General features: G+C 43.2%; 1 protein-coding gene across 3 annotated transcripts in view; it reads left to right on the top strand.

Annotated features, from left to right (window-relative positions):
* LOC142255190 (phospholipase A and acyltransferase 2-like) overlaps positions 1–22,691 on the top strand; it is a 43,593-nt gene extending 20,902 nt beyond the window's left edge. The window contains exons 5-6 of one of the 3 annotated variants that reach the window (XM_075326684.1): positions 780–896; positions 19,473–22,691. In XM_075326684.1, coding sequence (XP_075182799.1) covers positions 780–881 — 102 coding nt within the window. In that variant the 3' untranslated portion in view covers positions 882–896; positions 19,473–22,691. Of the gene's footprint in view, positions 1–779; positions 6,716–19,472 lie in introns of those variants that run through there. The other 2 variants (XM_075326685.1, XM_075326683.1) reach the window with 2 other exon arrangements.
* Positions 22,692–22,991: the final 300 nt, after the last annotated feature.

Consider the following 22,991-nt stretch of genomic DNA (forward strand, 5'->3'; position numbering starts at 1 on the left):
CTAACGAGGCCGGATATGCGCCACCAACACCCTAACCCCGAGGATATCTCGTTAGCAATATCGTTGTGTGTAAATGGGCCTTTAGGTCTCATGTGCTCAACTGCTGAATAATCTGCAGCGATTTGACAGCACAAATCGCTGCAGAAACACTGCATAATGGATGCAGTTTTTTGTTAAAAAAAAGCCGATTTTATGCACTATGGCTGCTGCCGCCACCATAGACAGAGTGGAAGCTGCATCCAGAGCGCATGGAATAATTGACACGCTGCTTTTATGAACGCACGGATGTGGGTCAAAATTTTAGCACCCAAATCGCTGCGTTCATAAAAGCAACGTGCGCACGTCTCATGCACAAGCTACATAGATTGTGCAGGGGACGCAGGACGCATGCATTTACGCTGCAGTGCAATACGCAGCGTAAATGTATGGAATTACGCAATGTGCGCAAGAGCCCTTATCGTAGTTTTCTCTGCCGCCAGTTCTGTCAGTCACCCATGAGGAAGGAGGAGACATGCTAAAATAGTGGGCGGAACAGTGGACTGAGGTTTTTGGTCACACCAAGGGTGCACCAAGCATGCTAATTAACATCACTTTGTGCAGAATGAGGGCAAATTTTAAAAACGTTTTTTATAGGGACCATACCCTATATAAAGCTAAGTTAGGACTGAGAATTTCCTTTTTAAATTTCTTGTTTCTGTACAAAGCAGTTACCTTACAATCTTTTATCGAATACAATGCAATTTATTTTGCAGAGACAAATCAATTCTCCTTTGTTTCAGGTTGCGAACGCTGCGCTGTACACGGCTGTTGGAGGAGGGATCTTTGCTGCCGTTCTGGCCACCATAGCTGTTGTTACAAGAAGCAGAAGACAAAACCAATGAGACCACGATAAATGAGTAGACATATATTTGTGTGCCGCAATATTTTCTAAATGATTATTCTTAAAGGAGATCTTTGACAAATATTTATAATTATATAACAAATGTATCTTCTATGGAAATCCATGTCAGACTGGCAAAATTATCCTTTTGTAATGTTTTCCTGTCTGCTATTACAAAGAAGATTTTAAGAGTACAGGCTTTGCTGGACTCCTAAAATGCTCATCTTAATATTCAGATTAGGTTAGGTCTTTTCTGGCTGGTGAACCTGCTGAGTATTTCAGGAGGGGAAAGACCGTTTTATTTTTATTTTTTCCCCTAAAATACATATTACATTTTTTTTGGTTTATTTCTGAGCACTTTTTGAAAATCTTTTACCTTTTGGTGTATTTTTTCATTGTTTTGGGGCCACTTTATTTATTGCCATTTTCTAGATATTATTTTGACTCCATTCTACAATGAAGAAATTGCTGGCAAAACACTCAAAATTACACTTTTGTCTTCCAGGCATCTTTTAATATTTCCCACTGACTTCTTTTATAACATACAGAGTGTCTTCCGAGCAGAAAATACATGAAGAATGGTCCGATCACCTCTTCTATCTGCTTGGGGTCTATGGAAAAGCGGTTAAAACAAGCTCAAAAGACTAAATATATGAACAGCAATAACTTTTTTTAACAAAGAATTGCATATGTTCATTCTTTTAAGCGTTTACTTACTGATTTTCAGGTGGTTTTTCGAGCAGAATATGCTTGGAAAAGAAGTTGTGTGCTCATACCCTTATACAGCCAATCAGTAGTGGATTTTCAAAGTAAATACACCAGCCTCATCAAGTCTTAGATACCTTTTTAATAATATATACAGTTTGTCTTCTGAAACCTATTGATTTTACAGAGTAAAGGTCCTGTTACATGCAACAACGTATTAATGATATATCGCTGGGGTCACGGATTCCGTGACGCACATCCGGCATCATTAGCGACGTTGTTGCGTGTGACACCAACGAGCGACCATTAATGATGGAAAATACTCACCAAATCTTCCATCGTTGACACGTCGTTCATTTTAAAAAAAAATCGTTGATTGTTGAGGACGCAGGTTGTTCGTCGTTCCCGAGGCAGCACACATCGCTATGTGTGACACCTCGGGAACGACGAACTACAGCTTACCTGCGTCCTCCGGCAATGAGGAAGGAAGGAGGTGGGCGGGATGTTACGGCCGCTCATCTCTGCCCCTCCGCTTCTATTGGGCGGCCGCTTAGTGACGCTGCTGTGACGCCGCACGAACCGCCCCGTTAGAAAGGAGGCAGTTCGCTGGTCACAGCGACGTCGCTAGGCAGGTAAGTCCCATGGGACGGCTCCTAACGATATTTTGCGCCACAGGCAGCGATTTGCCCGTGACGCACAAACGACGGGGGTGGGTACACTCGCTAGCGATATCGCTGCGTGTAAAACCCCCTTAAGTATATGCAAACTAAGCAACCATACAAATAGACCACTAAATATTTAGAAAGCTAAGTCAGCACCTTGGTATACAACTAATCACTGGTCACCAGTCGCACACTGCATCCAGGTGAAAGACTAGCACATTCATATGGTAAAATAAATAAACAGTGAATGCCCATTCATCATAACTAGTATACATATGTACCATATACAACAATATTGGCATGTGAGGATTACATAATAAAAGCAAAAATCGTGTAAAATCTTAGGAAGAAACAAGCAGAAAACGATCAGATGCCAAATATCCAAAATTTTATTTTTATTAGTATAAATTAGAATCAAATTCCCAGTGGGGTAAGCAAAATTGCACCATACAGATGTTATTAGAAATAATCGGTCGGGACTGCGGCAGTGGTTACGATAGTGACATATAAAATCCTGCACATAAGCAACTAATCTCTGTGCCACATGACTGGTATATCATTTTAAGAACCATACCAGTACAGCCCACCACGGGTCTCCAAAGGCTCATAGTTCAATCCCATTCAGTAACTAAATGGGATAACAGGGCCTATGCCGTCAATGTGGTAAAAACATATAATTCACACTTAGATGTATAGTGTAGCACAGTGAATAACCCACATATATTTACCTGCTCATGTGCAGTAATAAAAAGCGGTCTCACAGCCGATTCCCGACACGTGTTTCGGCTTCCTATGTCCTTCGTCAGGGTTGGTACAACTTTTATATAATCTCCCCTATAGTCATACAGCATTGCAGAATATGTTGCTTCTATATCAGAAAAGAGAAATATTTAATTTATTTTTGCATTTTTTTTTTATTTATTTCTTATGTCTTTGACCCAAGGGTTACTGGAGGTTAAAATAGACTATACTTGTTCTGCAGGCCTCGAAGCAAGCTGCTTACTGACTGTTTCTTCTTTTATCTAGTGCAATAGTATATCAAGATTTGTGGATACAGCTCTTCCATCAAATATATGTATATTTTTCTATCGGGTTCCTGAGCAATTCACTCCACTGTATATAGATAAGGCTTGTGAGGTGTCAAGCAGTTTTGTTCAAAATGATGAGAAAGGTCTTTCAATCCATCAAAGCAAATTAATAGCAAAAATTCTTTATTGTGACTTCCTTCACGACCTATACCGTACTGGTCGTGTCCCTGCCTTTGATGCAGGCCCACCTGCTGAGCCTGCATCTTTCCCTGCACATTGGCTGAACTGATCAGTATGTGCCTCTGACAGTGGCGGGAAGATCTGAGATTCGCCCGCCACTGTTAACTAGTTAAATCTCGCTGTCAGTCTTTTTGGCCTACAAATACTGAGGTACAAAAAAACCTCTACAAATACTGTGTATGAACATGGAAAGGAGTCGTGCACACACTGAGCACTTGGTGAGCTTTTTTACCTCAGTATTTGTAGCCAAAACCAGGAGTGTGTGAAAAATGCAGAAGTTGTGCCTGTGTTTCTATTAGGCTATGTGCGCACGCTGCATTTTTCGGGTGCGTTTTTGGTCAGAAAACTGCATGACTTTTCTTCCCCAGCAAAGTCTATGAGTTTTAATTTTTGCTGTCCGCAGTGCTTTTTTTTTAGCTGTGTTTTTTTGAGGTGAAAAAAAAGCAACATGTCAATTCTTTTCTGCGTTTTATCACCCATGCAATGCATTGGAAAAACGCAGCACAACACAGTGACCAAAACGCAACCAAAAACGCACAAAAATGCACAGGCCTGCTTCCACTTTACTTCACCTCCTAAACTATTCTGACTACTTTTCCCGCCCCAGGCCATCCGAACTCCTCGGTGGGCGTGCCCAACTGCCTGGCTCCGCCCCCTGGTGTGTCCATCAAGCACTGAGGGGGGTGACTAGGGTTTAATTGTTTGGCTGCTGTCACCTTGTTAGGGGACTGGTGTAGTGCAGGGCCTATCTGTGACTACCTGGCCCGGCCAGGGCGTCACACAAGCACACACACTAATCCTATCTGCAAGGCCGTGTGCACACCTTGAGTATTTGGTCAGTATTTTACCTCAGTATCTGTAAGGCCACGTGCACACCTTGAGTATTTGAGTTTGTTACCACAGTATGGCTATTGGCACACCATGAATTTTTGGTGAGTTTTGTCTCAGTAGCTGTAAGGCCACGGTCACAAGTTCAATATTTGGTCGGTATTTTACCTTAGTATTTCTTAGCCAAAATCAAGATTGGAACAATTAGAAGAAAAGCATAATAGAAACCCAGGCACGATTTATGTATTTATCACCTACTCCTGGTTTTGGTTTATCAATACTGAGGTAAAAAACTCACCAAATACTCAATGTTCACACGTGGCCTTACAGATACTGAGGTAAAAAACCCCTCACCAAATACTCAGTGTGTGCACATGGTCTGCGATGCTGCATTTTAGACACAATGAAAACATGCAGCGCAAAAAAAATCACCTAAGACATATTGTGGGCACACAGACTAAGGCGGGCTTTGCACGTTGCGACATCGCAAGCCGATGCTGCGATGTCGCACGCGATAGTCCCCGCCCCCGTCGCAGGTACGATATCTTGTGATAGCTGGCGTAGCGAAAATTATCGCTATGCCAGCTTCACATGCACTCACCTGCCCTGCGACTGTCGCTCTGGCCGGCGACCCGCCTCCTTCCTAAGGGGGCGGGTCATGCGGCGTCATAGCGACGTCACATGGCAGGCGGCCAATAGAAGCGGAGGGGCGGAGGTGAGCAGGATGTAAACATCCCACCCACCTCCTTCCTTCCGTACAGTCGCCGGCGGCAGGTAAGGAGATGTTCCTCACTCCTGCGGCTTTACATACAGCGATGTGTGCTGCAGCAGGAACGAGGAACAGTATCGTACCTGTCGCGGCAGCGTAATTATGAAAAAGTTGGAGCCTGCACCGATGATACGATAACGACGCTTTTGCGCTCGTTAATCGTATCATCTATGATTTACACACAACGATGTCGAAAGTGACGCCGGATGTGCGTCACTTTCGATTTGACCCCACCAACATCGCACGTGCAATGTTGCAACGTGCAAAGCCGCGCTAAGGCCACGTGCACACCCTGAGTACTGTGTGAACTTTTTACCTCAGTATTTGTAGCCAAAACCAGCAGTGAGTGATAAATACAGAAGTGGTGCCCGTGGTTATATTATACATTTCCTCTGATTGTTCCACTCCTGGTTTTGGCTATAAATACTGAGCTAAAAAACCTCACCAAATACTCAACGTGTGAACGTGGCCCAACAGTTCGCTCACACTAGCGTATAACTCATACAAGAGCAATACCAGAAGAAAAGAGATTGCACCGAGACCCATGTTATTCAATGAGACAGTTTACAGAATTCTAGATTGGAATATAGGCTGCAGCTTGAGACCAATACAAGATACACTACAACATTATACAAAGCCGTAAACATCACTGCTTCCTATGTTTTTCTATCTGCTGTGCAATACGGTACTGTATATTACATTTTATATTATATTTTATGTAAATGCTACATTAATATTTTCAGTACTTAACTTATTAAAAAAAATATATATATATATAATGTTTATTGTGATGTATTCTCTTGTCTGTGATCCCGACATTAAAGAATTTTTTTGCAGATATAGGGTTTACATGCAGTAAAATAGCCGTTAATCACATTGGTTGATTGGAGCAGTGGCTGCAGAAAGAAAGTATAACTATTTTCTCTCTGCAGCCTCTGAGGAATTTATACAGGAACTTAATTTTCTTGCTGCTCCAACCAGACATGAATTAAATACAATTTATTTGCAGATTTCCACCATGTCTGCACGTAAATAGCATATTTGGAGATGAAAGTTTCCCTTTACCGCCTTGCTCTAGGTCATAGTTTGGTTATTCTTCTTGGCCAGGATTTTCACGGTTTCTAGTGTACAGACGCAAATAAAAAAAACAAAAAAACACCCACTTCGTTACAACTAGTACCAGGAATCCGAGAATCCAGCCAGTCTCTCTCCCTCAATCCTGTCACTGTTAATGGTGAGATGGCCGTACTTTCAAATTGGATAAAGTCTTTAAATGCCAAAGACATTTTTCAATTTTCCTTATAACATTGTTTTAAGGGTATGTGCACACGTTGCTTTTTTTTCCCGCGCGGAAAAAAACGCACCCTCTGGCAGAGGGGAGAATTGTAAACAATGCTTTTTGAGAAACAACGCATCGAAAACGCATGCGTTTTTCATGCGTTTTTCATGCGTTTTTCATGCGTTTTTTTAGGTGCGTTTTTTAAGACTTGTCAGTGATAATAAAGTTGGTTGAACACAGACCTTTGGAAAAAAAAACCTGTGATGTCATTTCCTTCTCCACATTCTGTTTGGATAAATGGGAGGGCTTGGAATGGAAGGAGCACCATTTGAATTTTGGAAAAGTTGAAATAAACTTCGCGCACCAAGCCCCTTAGGTACCTATACGTCAGAAAACCCCCACAAGTGACCCCATTTTGGAATCTGCACCCATCAAGGATTTTTATTCAGGAGTATATTAAGCATTTTGAATCCACAGCTACTTCACCCAAAATGTTGCTGTAGCAACAATATTCTCACTTTTAGGCCCGCTTCACACGTCAGTGAAAAACACTGACGTTTTTCACTGGCGTGTAAAACACGCACATGTCCCTCCGTGTGCCGTGAATCACGGCACACGTGGGTTGTCTAAGTGCAATCCGGGCTCCGTTCTCCGTGGCCCGTGATTGCACTTAGAGATTAACTCACCTGCACCCGCTCTCCATGGTGCTGATCGCTCCCGCGGTGCAGCATCCGGCCGGCGCTGACCCCCGCAGCAGCTGCTTCCGGGTCGGCTGTGTCGTGCATCATGAATATGCGCGACAATAATGAGCCGGCTCAGAAGCAGCAAGCTGCACGGGCTGCAGAGGACATAGCTAGACGCCGGGTGAGTTAAAATGTTTTTTATTTTAAAAGCACGTTTTTTTCTGGCACGTGTTTCACGGATCACACCACTGCGTGGTCCGTGGGACATCAGTGATGCCAGAAAAAAATGGACATGTCTCCGTGCGGCAATCACGCACACGCGGGTACGCCGCATGGAGACACGTGCAGTGAAAAATCACTGACGTGTGAGCAGACCCATTCATTATAATGGGTCTGCGTATGTCAGTGATCCTGGTACGTTTAAAAAAAAGCACAAACGTACCAGAATCACTGACGTGTGAAAGGGGCCTAAGGCTATGTGGCCATGATCCAGCGACACGGCGTCTAGTACAGTGTCAGCCTTCCTGCAGCTGCCCATGCCCACGATTTGGGTTCAGGCTGCTGTGGAGCTCTATGCTACCTGCAGAGAACACTCTCGTCTCCGCAGCATAAATTGACATGCTGAGGCTCGGGAAGCCACGCTACCGGTCAGTTTATGCTGCGGAGAAAAGAAGCACAGTGGGCATGGGATCTCCAAAAATCCTTCCACTGTGCTTCTACTGCACAACGCAGCGTTATGGACGCAGGGAAAACACTCAGCGCCCATAACGCTGCAAACCCTGATTGTGGACACACAGCCTAAAAAGCGTCAATGGATGAAGGGATGTCAAATATATAGAACGTCCTACCCCCGCCTGCATATTCTAAGCTGGCACCTTTAGTACCTTTCATGTGGCACTAAAGGGTGCCTAGCTTAGTATTTATCCAATAAAAAAAAAAAATAAAAAAATGAAAAAAATGGCGTGGGGTCCCCCCTATTTTTGATAGCCAGTCAGGGTAAAGCAGACAGCTGTAGCCTGCAAACCACAGCTGGCAGCTTCATCTTGGCTGGTGATCAATTTGGAGGGCTCCCCATGTTTTTTTTTTTATTTATAAATAAAGAATAAAAAAAAAAATAACGTGGGGTCCCCCCAAATTAGATCACCAGCCAAGGTGAAGCTGACAGCTGGGGTCTGGTATTCTCAGGGTGGGAAGAGCCATGGTTATTGGACTCTTCCCAGCCTAAAAATAGCAGGCCGCAGCCGCCCCAGAAGTGGCGCATCCATTAGATGCGCCAATCCTGGCGCTTCGCCCCAACTCATCCCGCGCCATGGTGCGTTGGCTAACGGGGTAATAAATGGGGTTGATACCAGATGTGTAATGTCACCTGGCATCAAGCCCAGCAATTAGTGATGTCACGGCGTCTATCAGACACCCGACATAACTAATTGACAGTAAACAAAAGCAAAAAAAGACAACAAAAAATGTTTTATTAGAAAAAACACTCCCCAAATCATTCCCTTGTTCTCCAATTTAATAAAAAAAAATGGGTCCGCAGAAATCCATATGGATGTCCCACGTCGCCTCTGGACCTTCTAGAATATGGGGGCACGTTCAGGAAACGTATCCCCCATTTTCTAGGAGGGCAGACCCTCCATTTGAGGAGAGTGGGTGCCAAAAATCTGCACCCACTCTCCCCGGGTCACAGCTGCAGAGTGCGAGCAGCCAGCACAGCTCTCTGAACACAGTGCTGGCTGTCAGCTGCTCTGCTCATGTGACTGGCCAGCGTGCACTGAAGGAGGAGGGGGCCGCGGGGGATCAGCGCTGCGACCGGACAGGTATGTATGACACCGGGGGGAATAGGGGGTGAACGGACAGGGCCTGGGGAACAGTTTTCTGTCGCATGTGTTATTGCACATGCGACAGAAATCATAGGAGCAGGGCGGCCGGTGCGCTACTGTGCGCACGGCCATGTTGGATTTTCGGGAGGGGGGTCGGGGGTCAGGGCGGGCACTTTGGCGACACCGGGGGCTTTGCCAGGAAGTGAGGTCAACAGGAAGCCTCTTGACCTCACTTCCAGGTAAATGCCTGCGTTCTGGCGTGCCGACAAAGGCCGCGGACCGCAACAAAAAAGCAGGTCCATGCGGTGTAGCTGCGTTCTGACCCCACATCATTGATTTCAATGGGGGAGAGAACGCAGCCACAACGCACAAAAGAAGTGACATGCTGCTTTTCTTTCCGCACCGATTTTTGGCATCCAAAACGCTGCGGAAAGAAACGCAGCATGTGCACTGATTTTTCAGCTTTCCCATACACTTTGCTGGGAAAGCTGAACGCATGCAATTTGCCACTGAAACGCTGCGGTTCAAAACGCAGCGTTTCCGCGGTAAAAAACGCATTAATAGTAAAAAAAAAATGACTCATATCACAGCTCTTTCTCACAGTGTCCACTAGAGGGCACTCACTAAATCTAGACCTGAACAACTCAATGTAATATTATCCATATGCAGTTAGCGCCCCTCAGTGGTGGATGCACATTTTAACCAAGCTTGTGACAAACAGGATTTCTGTACAATCATATCCTGATGCCACAGACCTCTATTGTTAGACAAACACAAAAAAAGCAAACAATAAACAGATACAGTGTATAGCTGTATACATAGCAGGGCGCACTTTTCTGTTGTGTTGCTCTCTTTTTTTCTTGCAGCATACACTATTTTACATGTTGCATGCAATTAAAGCATATGTTTCCACTGTGTGACAAAAAACGTCGACCAACGCCGTGACTATGCGAAAGAAAGTAGCATACATGGCGATTTGGAATCGGGGTGGAAGCGCATACGACTCTGGGGTTGCAGCACATACGGCTCTGGGGTCCCATACAGACCAAGGGGAGCACCTACTGCTCTGAGAGGGCCCACACAGCTCGGGAGGGGGGCCAATACAGCTCAGGAATGGGGGCACATACAGATCAGGGGGGTGGAACATACAGCTCAGATGGAGAGGGGCCCCATACAGATCAGAGGTGTGTGGAACATACAGCTAAGGAGGGGTACCCATACTCCGCTCCTCTTCGTCTGTGGGACTGGAGCACATCGCACGGTAGCTCCGCCAAGAGATGAACTTCAATGCAGGAGGAGCACGGCGCATTCAGCATTGAATGCTGTGTGCCAGTATGGATTAAAGGGCCAGCAACCACACTATCTAGGATAGTGCGGATGCCAGCACAAGCACTGCAGTCCCCGGAACCCAGCCCGGGGCCCGCAGGACTGAAGACGGTGAGTGGACCCCCCAGTTGTCCAGAGCCCCAAGGCATTTAACTGGGTATGCCAGGTGCTGATGCCAGCCCTGCTTCCTTGGCCAAAAAAACTTGCCTAACCTAAACCCCATAGGAAATCTATGGGGTATTGTCAAGAGGAAGATGAGAGACACCAGACCCAACAATGCAGACGAGCTGAAGGCTGCTATCAAACCAACCTGGGATTCCATAACACCTCAGCAGTGCCACAGGCTGATCGCCTTCATGCCACGCCGCACTGATGCAGTAATTCATGCTAAAGGAACCCCAACCAAGTATTGAGGCATTTACTGTACAGACCTTTCAGTAGGCGCCAACATTTCTGAGTTTAAAATAATTTTTTCAATTAGTCTCATGTAATATTCTAATTTTCTGAGATAATGACTTTTGGGTTTTCATGGGCTGTAAGCAACACCAATATTAACAGAAATAAACACTTGAAATGTATCCCTCTGTGTGTAATGACTCTATATAATATATAGGAATAGATCCCTCTGTGTGTAATGACTCTATATAATATACAGTGTGTCCACCCATATCCTGTCCACCGCCACTAACTTGAGAACGGCGGCAGCTATAGGCATAGAAGTGGTGTCTAGGTATAGTAAAGTAGCCATGCGCTACGCAATGAAACCACCTATTGCGCCGCCTGGTGGAAAACAACGGAGTTAGCATTTTTATCTCGAAAACGTACCGAGATAGAGAAAAAAAGTGAATTACAAAATTGTAGGGCATCATCAATTCAATACGAATCGACACCTTGCATACAGAAATACTATGATATGAAACCCATGACCCCCCCAATACATTGAATGCTGGTCACGCATATGGCACTCATTTAACTTTGATGCTCAAAGTGGCCCCCGTCAGCTGCAATGCACATCTGGACTCTGCACAGCATACTGTATCTTGCTGCACATTGTGCAATATGGTAGGTGACACGTTTGCACAAGCATCTGTGATACGTCGTCGTAGCTCCTGCAATGTTGGTGGAGGGGTCGCATACACCTGCTGTTTGATGTGACCTCACAGAAAGAAGTCCAATGGGGTCAGGTCAGGTGAGCGTGAAGGCCACTCCACACAGCCACCATACCCAATGACTTGTAGGAAGGTCTCCATGAGGTATCGCTTCACGTCCGCAGCCTTGTGAGTTTTACACGTTTTAATCATAGCATTTCTGTATGCAAGGTGTCGATTCGTATTGAATTGATGATGCCCTAGAACTTTGTAATTCCCTTTTTTTCCTCTATCTCGTTCCGGTTTCGAGATAAAAATGCTAACTCCGTTGTTTTCCACCAGGTGGTGCTATAGGTGGTTTCATTGCGTAGCGCATGGCTACTTTACTATACCTAGACACCACTTCTATGCCTATAGCTGCCGCCGTTCTCACGTTAATGGAGGTGAACAGGATATGGGTGGACACACTGTGTAGGAATAGATCACTCTGTGTGTAATAACTCTATATAATATATAGTATGTGTTTCCCTTTTTGAGATGCACTTGTATGTCCGCCCGTTTCCAGCTATTTTCACCTACAACCAATAATAAGAATATGTGACAAAGTTGTGTATAGCAGAGAAGGAGCTGAAGAATAAACCTCTGAACACATAAGGAGATAGAAAACCAAGTAGCAAGCACAAGATGGCGTGAGCAGGATCAGTATGACGATCTTCTCCACGCAAGGAACAGCTGGGGATCTGCAAGGATTGAGGGGGGGGATGAGAAGAAAGGGATTAAACAGAAAGATTATCACAAAAGGAGAGAGAATGAGAGTGACAAAGGGCAGAGACACAAAAGGAAGAATAAGGTAACGGTCAAAGTGACAGAGACCTGGCGGACACAGAGGAGACTAGTAACTGAACGATGTGGGAGGAGTGACCACCACAAACGTGGAGGAAGGCTTACAAGAAATTACAAGAAAATAGCGCAATAAGGGGAGGAAGAAGAAATATAAATTGACCACAAACTACAGGAACACTGGAACCTTTAACTCAACTCAAAGTCTACTTGAAGCAAAGCAGTCGCTTCTACGGTGAGCGCCATTTCACTTTTATTTATTTTTTTATTTCACCCCATACTTTTTGAGTAGCCCTTGTAATCCGGTGCGCCACCTGCAAGGCTTCTCCCATTTCTCCTTTTCTTCTAAGAGGAGATGCTTTGTCCTTAACCACAGATTCCAAATTAATCATTGAATGGTATCCTGGTATAATGGGGAATGGCAAAGAATATAGTGCTGCATTCTCATAGATAACAATAGAAAATATGCAAACCAAACTGTACTTTATTTGGTCAAGCTGTTGTAGTTATTATAATACCTACAAAAAAACTAGGGGTTCCACACCAAACAAAATGCAAAATAGATTGGCTTTACTTATCCTAAAATTAAAGCTCACATTAAAAATATATTATTTTGAGCAGGATATTAGTCATCATACAAACCATTTATGTGACAGTCTATGGTCACATAAAAAAAATAATAATTGATGACTATTGTTATATTAAAAAAGCTTTCATTCATATTAGTACTTAAATAGTAAAGCACTAGAGGATAGAGTTGAGTTAACTAAGCTAGATATATGCAGTATAATAGCAGCAAACATACATATTACTATAATAGTGCTAGAATGCATACAGGCCAGGATCTCCCCAACGCACGTTTCACTATCGCTTCTTCAAGGGCTCTATCAACAGCATCTGTGGAAGAAGGAACAATAAGACGCACATTGGGCAATTATGTGCTATGTCTAGTTATGTACTGCATCCAGGTCTGTATGCATCATTGCAACATTTTGATTCTAGTTTACTTAACGAAATATACTAGCACTTTCATGTTGAGGTACCAATAGGTATAATAGGTATACATGTATTGTATTTCAACACAAAAATTATAATTCACAACTATTGATATGTAACCAGAAACTGACATGTTTAGTTGCCATCATGACTAATATTTTCTTCAATATATATAATTTTTTTTGTATATGCTTTAGTGAATTTTTTGAACTATGAACAAAGCCGATGTATTTTGCATTAGGGTAGCACAGTGGCTCAGAGGTTAGAACTAGTGAGTTTCCTCCCGGTTCTCTGGATTCCTTCCACAATCCGAAGACAAACTGATAGGGAATTTATATTGTGAGTACCAATGGGGATGGTGATGATAAACTTCATAAAGTACTTTCTTCAATATATATTTTCTTGTATACGTTTTATTAATTTTTTGAACTATAAACAAAGTCGGTGTATTTTGTATTGGGGTAGCACGGTCGCTCAAAGGTTAAAATTTGCATGGGTTTCCGTATTTGCTTCCACAATCCAAAGACAAACTGATGGTGAACTTATATTGTGAAGCTCAATGGGGATAGTGATGATAAAGTACTAGGTGATATAAGCAAAGCATAATAAATATATAATAATATGTCTTTGTGGGACCCCTAAATCTTTGTAGGTATTATATACATTTTTCAGGTGACCACATTTGGATTACTTTGTTGTTTTTTCCTTGTCAGGTATGAGCTTTACTTCTTCTAGATGTTGACTTGGAGGACAAAACTGCAGAAATATTACATTAGATACAAGTGATGAAATTATAGTTCTGATAGTTTTGCCACCAGGTTAGTAAAATTGGGCGTCTCTGTCCAGCTTACCCAGGTTGTACATATATTCATTGCATGTCATATTACTTTTGCATTTTGAGCACTTCTTCATGAATAGACATTGTACAAATTAGGTTAAATTGAGGACAACCATTCCACAACAGATAAACAGTCTAAGGCTCCATTCACACGTCCGTGTCTCCGGTACGTGTTTGGTCCGTTTCCTCACGTGCCGGAGACACGGGCCAACGTAGACCCATTAAAAACAATGGGTCTGCGCACACGTGCGTGTTTTGCCATGGACTGTGTGTATCTGTGGCCGTGTGCTCCACACATAGATATGTCCGTTTTACTCCGGCATCACGGGTGTCACACAGACCGTATACAGACCGCACGGATGTGATCCATGTGACACGCACCAGAGAAAACACACGTGTCAGTGAAAAAAAAAGAATTTCTATACTCACCCTCTCCAGCGCTGCAGTCTCTGCCGCTGCTATCACTTGCTTCCGACGCCCGCTCATTATGCTCATGAATATTCACTCCACTGCGGGCCGGATGCAGCAGCAGCGGGGAATCGGCAGGACCAGAGACCGAAGATCAGCACCACGGACAGCAGTGATTGGGACAAGTGAGCAGAAAGTTCCCGTTCTCTGTGTGTTATTACGGATAACACACGGAGAACATGCGTATGCCATAAACACGGCACACGGAGGACAATACGCACCTTTGACACGTCCGTGAAAAACGTGCGTGATTTTCACGGACATGTGAAAGAAGCCTAATACTGTAGCGTTAAAGAGTTTGTCCAATGCTTTTACATTGATGGGCGATTTTTTGGATAGATCATCAATATCTGATCAACCGGTGTCTGACACCCCATACCACCACCGATCAGTTAGTCTGTCCCAGCGGTGGCAGCAGGAAATGCTCAGTTCCGATGCTGCTACCTCTTCTGATAGTGGCCTCAGCTGGATAGTACACATCCACCTCCTATTCTAATCAATAGGATACGGATGTGTAGGACCCGACTGCAGAAGACTGAGCAGCTTCAGAACTGAGCATTTCCTGCTGCCGCCGCCGGGTCCAGGAACAGCTGATCGGTGGGGGTGCGGGGTGTCGTACCCCGGCCAATCAGACATTGATGACCTATCCTAAAGATAGCCCAATGGAAAAGTAGTAGATATCCTCTTTAAAATTATTAAAAAGTTCAGAAGTGTAACCTCTAGGCACAGAGGTGTGGATGTGAATGCTACTTCAGTACTACCTACACCTGATATTCACCATCTATATATTCCCTATTGATTTTAACAACCATCATTTACATTGTAGCTCTGATGTCTATATATCTTTTTATACAAAACAGGATCAGATAGAGTACAGGCGAGAAAAAAAAAGCCTTTGGCATTGGTATTTTTCCAGAAATGTTGTGCGCATGTGGAACCATTTAGATATCCGATACTCTTGTACGTGTTCTGTGTTTTTCAACTTGCGTCCATTATAGTCTATGGGCATGTGCACGTGTCCATTTGTGATCCAATTTGCGGCTCAAACAAAAAAGACAAATAGCTTTCGGATGCCATCTGTGTGTCATCCAAATGCCATCTGTGTGTCTTCCAAGCGCCGTCTGTTTTTCACTGAGAAGTTGATAAGAGAAGGTTTAAATAACATCGACCAATGTTTTTTTTTTCCATGAGAAAAATGGATGTTGGAATGATTGATCCAAAACACTGATAAAAATAAGAAAAAAAAAAGAAAAAGTAAAGAAAAAGTCAATTACAAGGAAAAAAAAAATCCTTCAGGATAGAATTTTGATTGCCTTAAAGGGGTTGTCCACTTTGTTTTTCGCTTAAATGCATATATTTCAGGCTGAAAGTTCATTTTTTGCAATTTGGTTTAATGAAAAATTTTGCACAATTATCCATTAGTGAAAATAATTTCAACCTATTTACAAATAGGCATGCTTAGATAAGAATTTTTAATTTCAATATATTCCTTCCATATAAAGAACACGTTTTCTCATTTATCCCAGTAAATGTTTCCCCCCCCCCCCCCCCCAGATAATTGAAATGTTAGATAATTCAAGTATAATATCATGTTTTGCATATTTACGGTTTTTTTAACCAATTTTTATTGAGATTTATAAATTTAATATTCAGCACAAAACAAACACAGAACATTTACATTAAGAAAAATTAGATTGGCGGCAGTAAAAAAGCATTAAAACTTATCATTAGGATTAAATGACCCTCCAGTGGCTCCCCGAGACATATTGCATCCTGGAACGTAGTAATAAAATTGAAGATGTAAACAATCCTCAGTTGCAAGTTATACACGGGAGCCACTATAAACCCTGCGTCACCTTATCCATACAAGATTTCCTTATTAACAATACCCAGACACATTGGGTGGGTGGGGGGGTGAGGGGAGTGGAAGTATTTTTTCAGGGGTTCAATCTAAAGGGAGTATACATTGTTTTAATATTTTGTATCATATGCTTTGTCAATCCTTTGCCTATCCCATTTATCCTTTTTTAACCTTAGTTTCACTCGCTCATACATTTTACCTTTCCATTCATTTTTATATCTTTTTTTCCCCATATTTATAAAAAAACCTTTAATAAAACACTATTGGAACAAAAACATTTGCACAGATTTGTCTTCTTAGGTTCTTTATTTACTGGCACAGTCAACTTTGATGTGGTCTGTGGTCATTAATCAGCTTGAAATGATCAGTGGAGAAGCTCATGTTCGCTGGAACTTTAGTTAAAAGTTCATCTCGGGACCTGGACTTGAACCCAGGCCACATATAAGTCAATGGGGACCAAACTTTGGTGCTGTAAAATGGGTCTTCGTTAGGCCGGAGTCACACTTGCGAGTGCCTCATTGAATCACCCGTGACGGGTGATACAATAAGAGACTCATGCGAGTTACACACGAAGCACTCGCAAGTGTGACTCCGGTCTAAGGGCTAGGGGACTGCAGAAGGAAGAAAACTGTGGGTAAGAGCTATACAATTGCCCTGCAAACATATGTGGATAAAGAAATTAAAATAAAAAAGACATGGGGTCCCCCTATTTATGATTACCAGCGCAGGTAGAGCAGACAACTGTGGGCTGCAAACCTTGGCTGTGAGCTGTACCTTGCCTTATTATCAAAAATAGAGAGGACCCATGCCATTTTTTAAAATTATTCAAATAATTTATAAAAAAACAAAAATAACAAGAAAAAACAGCATGGGGGTTCTGCGTATTTTTGATAACCAGCCAAGGTAAAGCAGACAGCTGGAGGCTGGTATTATCAGGCTGGGAAGGCCCATGGTTATTTGGCCCTTCCCAGCCTAAAAATGGTAGCCCGCAACCACCCCAGAAGAGGCGCATCAACTTGCTGAGTTAGTAATGGGGGTGTCTGATAGATGCCTCTCCATTACCAACCCCTGGCCGTAATGACAGCTGTTAATTCACAGCTGACATGAACCCCAAAAGCATTACTCCAATATCACCACACCAGGCAATCTGGAAGAACCAGGCAAAGAGACAGAATTAGGGCATCTAATGGATCCTTCACTTTTGGGGCGGCTGCGGGCTGCTATTTTTAGGCTGGGAAAAATGGGCCCTCCCAGTCTGATAATACCAGCCCACAGCTGTCTGCTTTACCTTGTCTGGTTATCAAAACTAAGGGGGGACCCCATGCTGTTTTTTTTAAAATCAATTATTTGAAAAAACATTGTGTGATTCTCTCTGTTTGTGACAACCAGCCGAAGTAAAGCTAACAGCTAAGGATTGCAGCCCATAGCTGTCTGCTTTACCTGTGCTGGTTATCACAATTAGGCAGGAGGATCCCACATTATTCTTTTTTTAAAATTATGGATATTGTTTACAGCGGCGTACAGCCATCTTCTTCATGGAATAAAGTTTGTTGATTGAAAGGCTGCCGCCTTGCAATAAACTTGATCAGCATAAGAACAGCACCAGAACTCTGAACTTGGACACAGACTAAAAGAAAGCCCATGTTCGAGTTTGAACCCCAGACACCCTGTGTCAGGTACGAACCACAAACTTTACCGGTCGAGTTTGCTCATTGTTATTTACAAACTCTCTCGTCAGATATTTATGACATACCAACTGATGGGCTCTCCCTTTAAAATACTTTAGATATACCATATAACTTGTTTGTTTTCCCTCTATCTCCCTCCCCTCACCTCTATGGACAGCTCTAGCTTCATAGAGCCATAGAAGAGCGGAGATAGATGGAAAACAAGTAGGTTTGAAGGAGTATTTAAAACGTTTGGCCCGCCATGACTCATCGAGTGCCTGTATTTGGTTTGAACAGTCATCCAGTGCTGACAGAGTCCCTTTAAAGGGAACCTGTCACAACTTTTTTGGCCTATAAGCTGCGGTCACCACCACCGGGCTCTTATATATAGCATGTTAGAATGCTGTATATAAGAGCCCAGGCCAGAGGTATAACATAAAAAACACTTTATAATACTTACCTAACGGTCGTGCGGTGGGCCTAATGGGCGTCTCCGTTCTCCAGGGTCGGCGCCTCCTCTGTCGGCCATCTTCGTCCCCTTTCTGAAGCCTGGGTGCATTACGCGGCTACATCATAGACACTCGCCGGTCCTGCACAGGCGCACTACAATACTTTGATCTGCCCTTCTCAGGGCAGATCAAAGTGCGCCTGCTCAGGACCTGAATGCCGGCGAGTGTGGATGACGTCGGACCCGTCATGCACCGCGGGTAGAGAAGGAGAACAAAGATGGCCAAAAGAGGCAGCGCCGGCACCGGACAACGAAGACGCCCATAAGGCCCACCGCACGACCGTTAGGTAAGTATTATAAAGTGTTTTTTATGTTATACCCCCGGCCTGGGCTCTTATATGCAGCATGTTAGAATGCTGTATATAAGAGCCCGGTGGTGGTGGCCGCAGCTTATAGCCTAAAAAAGTGGTGACAGGTTCCCTTTAACTCATTCATATACTGTGGCAAAAAGTGACGCGGTATATGTTCTAACCAACAGTCCCCAAAATGGAAAGTCCATTTAATCTACATTTATTCTTAGAAAAATGAAGTTGATATTGTAGTGTGGGATGGAACATGGAGTAATGTGACCGCTGCCAAAGCAGCTTTACCTTTTCTCTGTAGTCAGCAGTGTGTGGATCCGGCTCTGAGCTGATCGGATGATCTGTGTGCGACTGCCTGCCAGCCCCGAATCCATTGTGTAACGTCGTCATTGTTTCCAACGAGGTTATTACTGAATTCATCCTTTGTATCTAGTCTGTCTCTGATTAATCTTGATTTTTTCTTTGCTCAAGTAGTCTTGGAAGGTCTTAAAAATTTAATTTCTTCATCTTCTGCTCCTTTATTAGCTAGGTTTTTGAAATCTGATTCTACTCTCTATACATACAAGGCATTATTCCGATTTTAGGTCACTTGGGGAAATTACAACTACTATGCTCTTTAGTAGTTGTAGAGGTTTATCATGTCTTCAGTTATTGCGGTTTAAAGACTATTGCCTCTCATTGCAGATATGTCTCGTGAACAACTGGAAGGAGTGGTCCGCACTGTTGAGGCCCTTTTAAGCGAGGCGGAGGCGCTGAGGGCACGTTGCCAAAAACAGAGCGACGACGTGAGACAACTATGCGAAGACCTCAGGAATGAGAACCGAGACCTCGTAGAACGATTTTCCCAGGCAGAACGAGACCTGGGAGAGGTGAAACGCTCGGTCAACGAATTAATGGACACCAAGGTGGCATTTGAAGCCAGGGAAAGGCAGGTGCGAAAACTGAGCAAGCAACTGTGATGAAGAACTCTAAGAGGTGGATTCTTCAAATTCTGAACGGGGCCCCAGTCTATGGGTTAGACATTGGTGAACATAGTTTAACGACCGCTTGTAAGGCTCCATCATCCCCAACAACTCAGTAAATACATCACATCTATGATGCCAGATGAAGAGCGGCTCCTCAGACACAATTTAACTTTTCTTAAATGAGATTTTATGGTTACTTGAGCCTCTTATGACAAACTTAGCTTATCAGAATAATGTAGTACTGTACAATGATATGTATCATTTGTTACACAGATAATACATAGTTTGCAAATCAGTCTTTGTAATGGGTATTAATGCACTAGGCAAAGATATGAGAAGGCATCAAATTTAAAAAAAACCCCTATAGTCATTTATTTCCTTACTTTTATTATAGGTATATTTTATATATTGCATAATAACAAAATAAGTTAACCCTTGAACATAAAATGATGTCATCTATAAGCAGACAGTTCTCATTCTTATCGAGTGAAGCCACCTGTCCTTATCTGCTATGTGCCCCTCTAAGGTCTATGATCTACTATCATTAATTCACATAGGCAGCAGAGAAACATAATTTATGATATATCTGGAAAATTCCACATCTGTCTTGTATTAAAAGGGGTTGTCCAGGTTTGGAGTGAAAGTCTACAAATCGCTTTTATGTGACTGTAGACTTCGGAATCCCGATAGTATATGGTGCGTTCGCTGCCAGGATTGTCCAGTATTGCCTATGAGAGCGTCATATTCAGACTAGACTTGCTTTCTCTTGCTTAGTGCCCTTCTATTGAGCGTGGGTGAGCACGTCTAGTCCTCACATGACTGCAAGTAAGCAAATTACATACTTGTGTTGCTGTACTACCCATTCTCACAGGTAATATCAGACAGTTCTGAAAGCGAGTGTACCACTCACTGTCTGGATTGTACATGAGAGTCATATTCAGATTAGACTTGCTTTCTCTCTTAGTGCCCTTCTATTGAGCGAGGGTGAGCACGTCTAGTCATTACATGACTGCAAGTATGTAAATTGTACTCTTGCGGTTACATGACTGCCCGATTTCACAGGCAATAGCAGAGACTCCTGAATGCGAATGCACCGCTCACTGTCTGGATTGTCCACTATTGCCCATGGCAGCGTCATATTCAGACTAGACCTGCTTTGTCTCTTAGTGCCCTTCTATTGAACGAGGGTGAGCACGTCTAGTCCTCACATAACAGCAATTATGCAAATTGCATTTTTGCATTCACATGAGTGCCCGATCTCACAGACAATATCAGAGAATCCTGAAAGTGAATGCACCGCTTACTGTCAGGATTCAAAAGTCAAAATTATTTCTGGAAGACACAAAGGCGCAGATGGACCAGAATAAAATAGCACAGAAGACACTCCACTGGGGGAGTTGTGAGGGTCACAACTACCATGAAAGCATGAGAGATCACCACGATCAAAAATACTCACCACATCGTTGATCGTTGACAGGTTGTTCAAATCCCAAATATCGTTGCTGGTGCAGGACGCAGGTTGTTTGTCGTTCCTGAGGCAGCATACATCGCTATGTGTGACACCCAAGGAACGACGAACAACACCGTACCTGCGTCCTCCAGCAACGAGGTGGGCATGTCTTTCCTTTGGCTGCTCTCCGCCCCTCCGCTACTATTGGCTGCCTGCCGTGTGACGTCGCTGTGACGCCGCACGAACCGCCCCCTTAGAAAAGAGGCTGTTCGCCGGCCAGAGCGACGGTCGCTAGGCAGGTAAGTATGTGTGACGGGGACTAACGATATTGTGTGCCACGGGCAGCAATTTGCCAGTGACGCACAAACGACGGGGGCGGGTGCTTTTACGAGCGACATCGCTAGCGATGTCACTGCATGTAAAGCAGCCTTTAACCTGCGCAGTAGGGCGGAGTGATTTCTTCTGTCCATGCACCAGCACAGGATAACTGCAGAGTTTCCTTCCAAACCCAGACACGCACTATTCAAAATTATGTAAAATTTTTTTAGCTTAATGTAAAGCCTGCTGTTTTCCCAAATTTGATATCGTTTTTCTTTTGTTCCTGCGCCTTTCCATTCCTGAGATATGGCTCTCTGTTTCAGAATAGAAATCAAATCTTTTTAGCCAGCTGGGAGTGTCCATCATGGGAATACCCACAGAGATGAATTGATGGCCATGCCCACTTGGATAACAAGACTAGCTTTCCATACAGGGGAAACAGAGCCATATCTCCGGAATGGAGAGGCACAAAAGGAAAACAGCGCCGAATTCAGGAGAACAGCGGCAATTACAGCAGGAATACCAATTACATATTTATGGAAAGTAACAGGTCCCTCTTTAAAGAGCAACACACTGAGAATGAGACTGCTCGAAATGTATTCATGAGGACAGGCTGTCCTATTAGCAATGTAGGGATTGAACATGACTACAATCCAAGTATGGATACTTATTTAATGCTTTCGTTAAAGTCCAATTTTTGAAGGCATAAAATGCATCTAATGATCAATGTGAACACACAAATGGCAGCTATAAAAGGTCTCCTATAGGTTATAGGTACAGATAGCGTAAAATACAAAAGACCATAAAATATAACCATGAATGTCAAGACTGTGGAGGAGAAAAGCCACTATCCAGCATGGCAAAATCCTCACTGAGTAGTAGTAACCGGCATGCAAGGGTTAAGCAGCACGGACTGTATTGTGAGGAGTACTGAGCCGATTAAGGATGATTAACTGGGAATTGGGGACAGTGCGACAAAGCGGGAAAATACTTAACTGCTTCTTAGCCGATACTCAAGTGAATATGTATCCAGAGAATGTAGGATTTCTTGCCTCTATTTATTGCATTTGACTTATCAATGTTGAAGAAGAAAAAAAATGTAATATTTTGTAGGGTTTTCTGCGCAGCATTATTAATAACGACTAGAGCCTGTAGTAAACAATTTTATTTTTTGCAATGAATGTATAATAAATGTAGTGAATTTACAGGATAACGTGTGTCGCTTTGTGTCTTTTGTCATAAACAGTCCAGAGGAACAATGGAGGAGGAGTGGAGGCGGCTGCTTTCATTGCATCCATTTCATTATGTCTTAGGCACGGTGGTTTATAGTGCAGAGGCAACAGTCTCATGATATTTGTTTTCATGTTTTTTTCTTACAATGATAAGTGGTTTGATTTAAAAAATAAAAAAAATAAATTGTAAAGAAAAGTATAGCAAGAAATTATACACAGAAATTGTCTCTGAAAGTCC

The sequence above is a fragment of the Anomaloglossus baeobatrachus genome, chromosome 10 (genome assembly GCF_048569485.1).
Source record: "Anomaloglossus baeobatrachus isolate aAnoBae1 chromosome 10, aAnoBae1.hap1, whole genome shotgun sequence".
Taxonomy (NCBI): Eukaryota; Metazoa; Chordata; class Amphibia; order Anura; family Aromobatidae; genus Anomaloglossus; species Anomaloglossus baeobatrachus.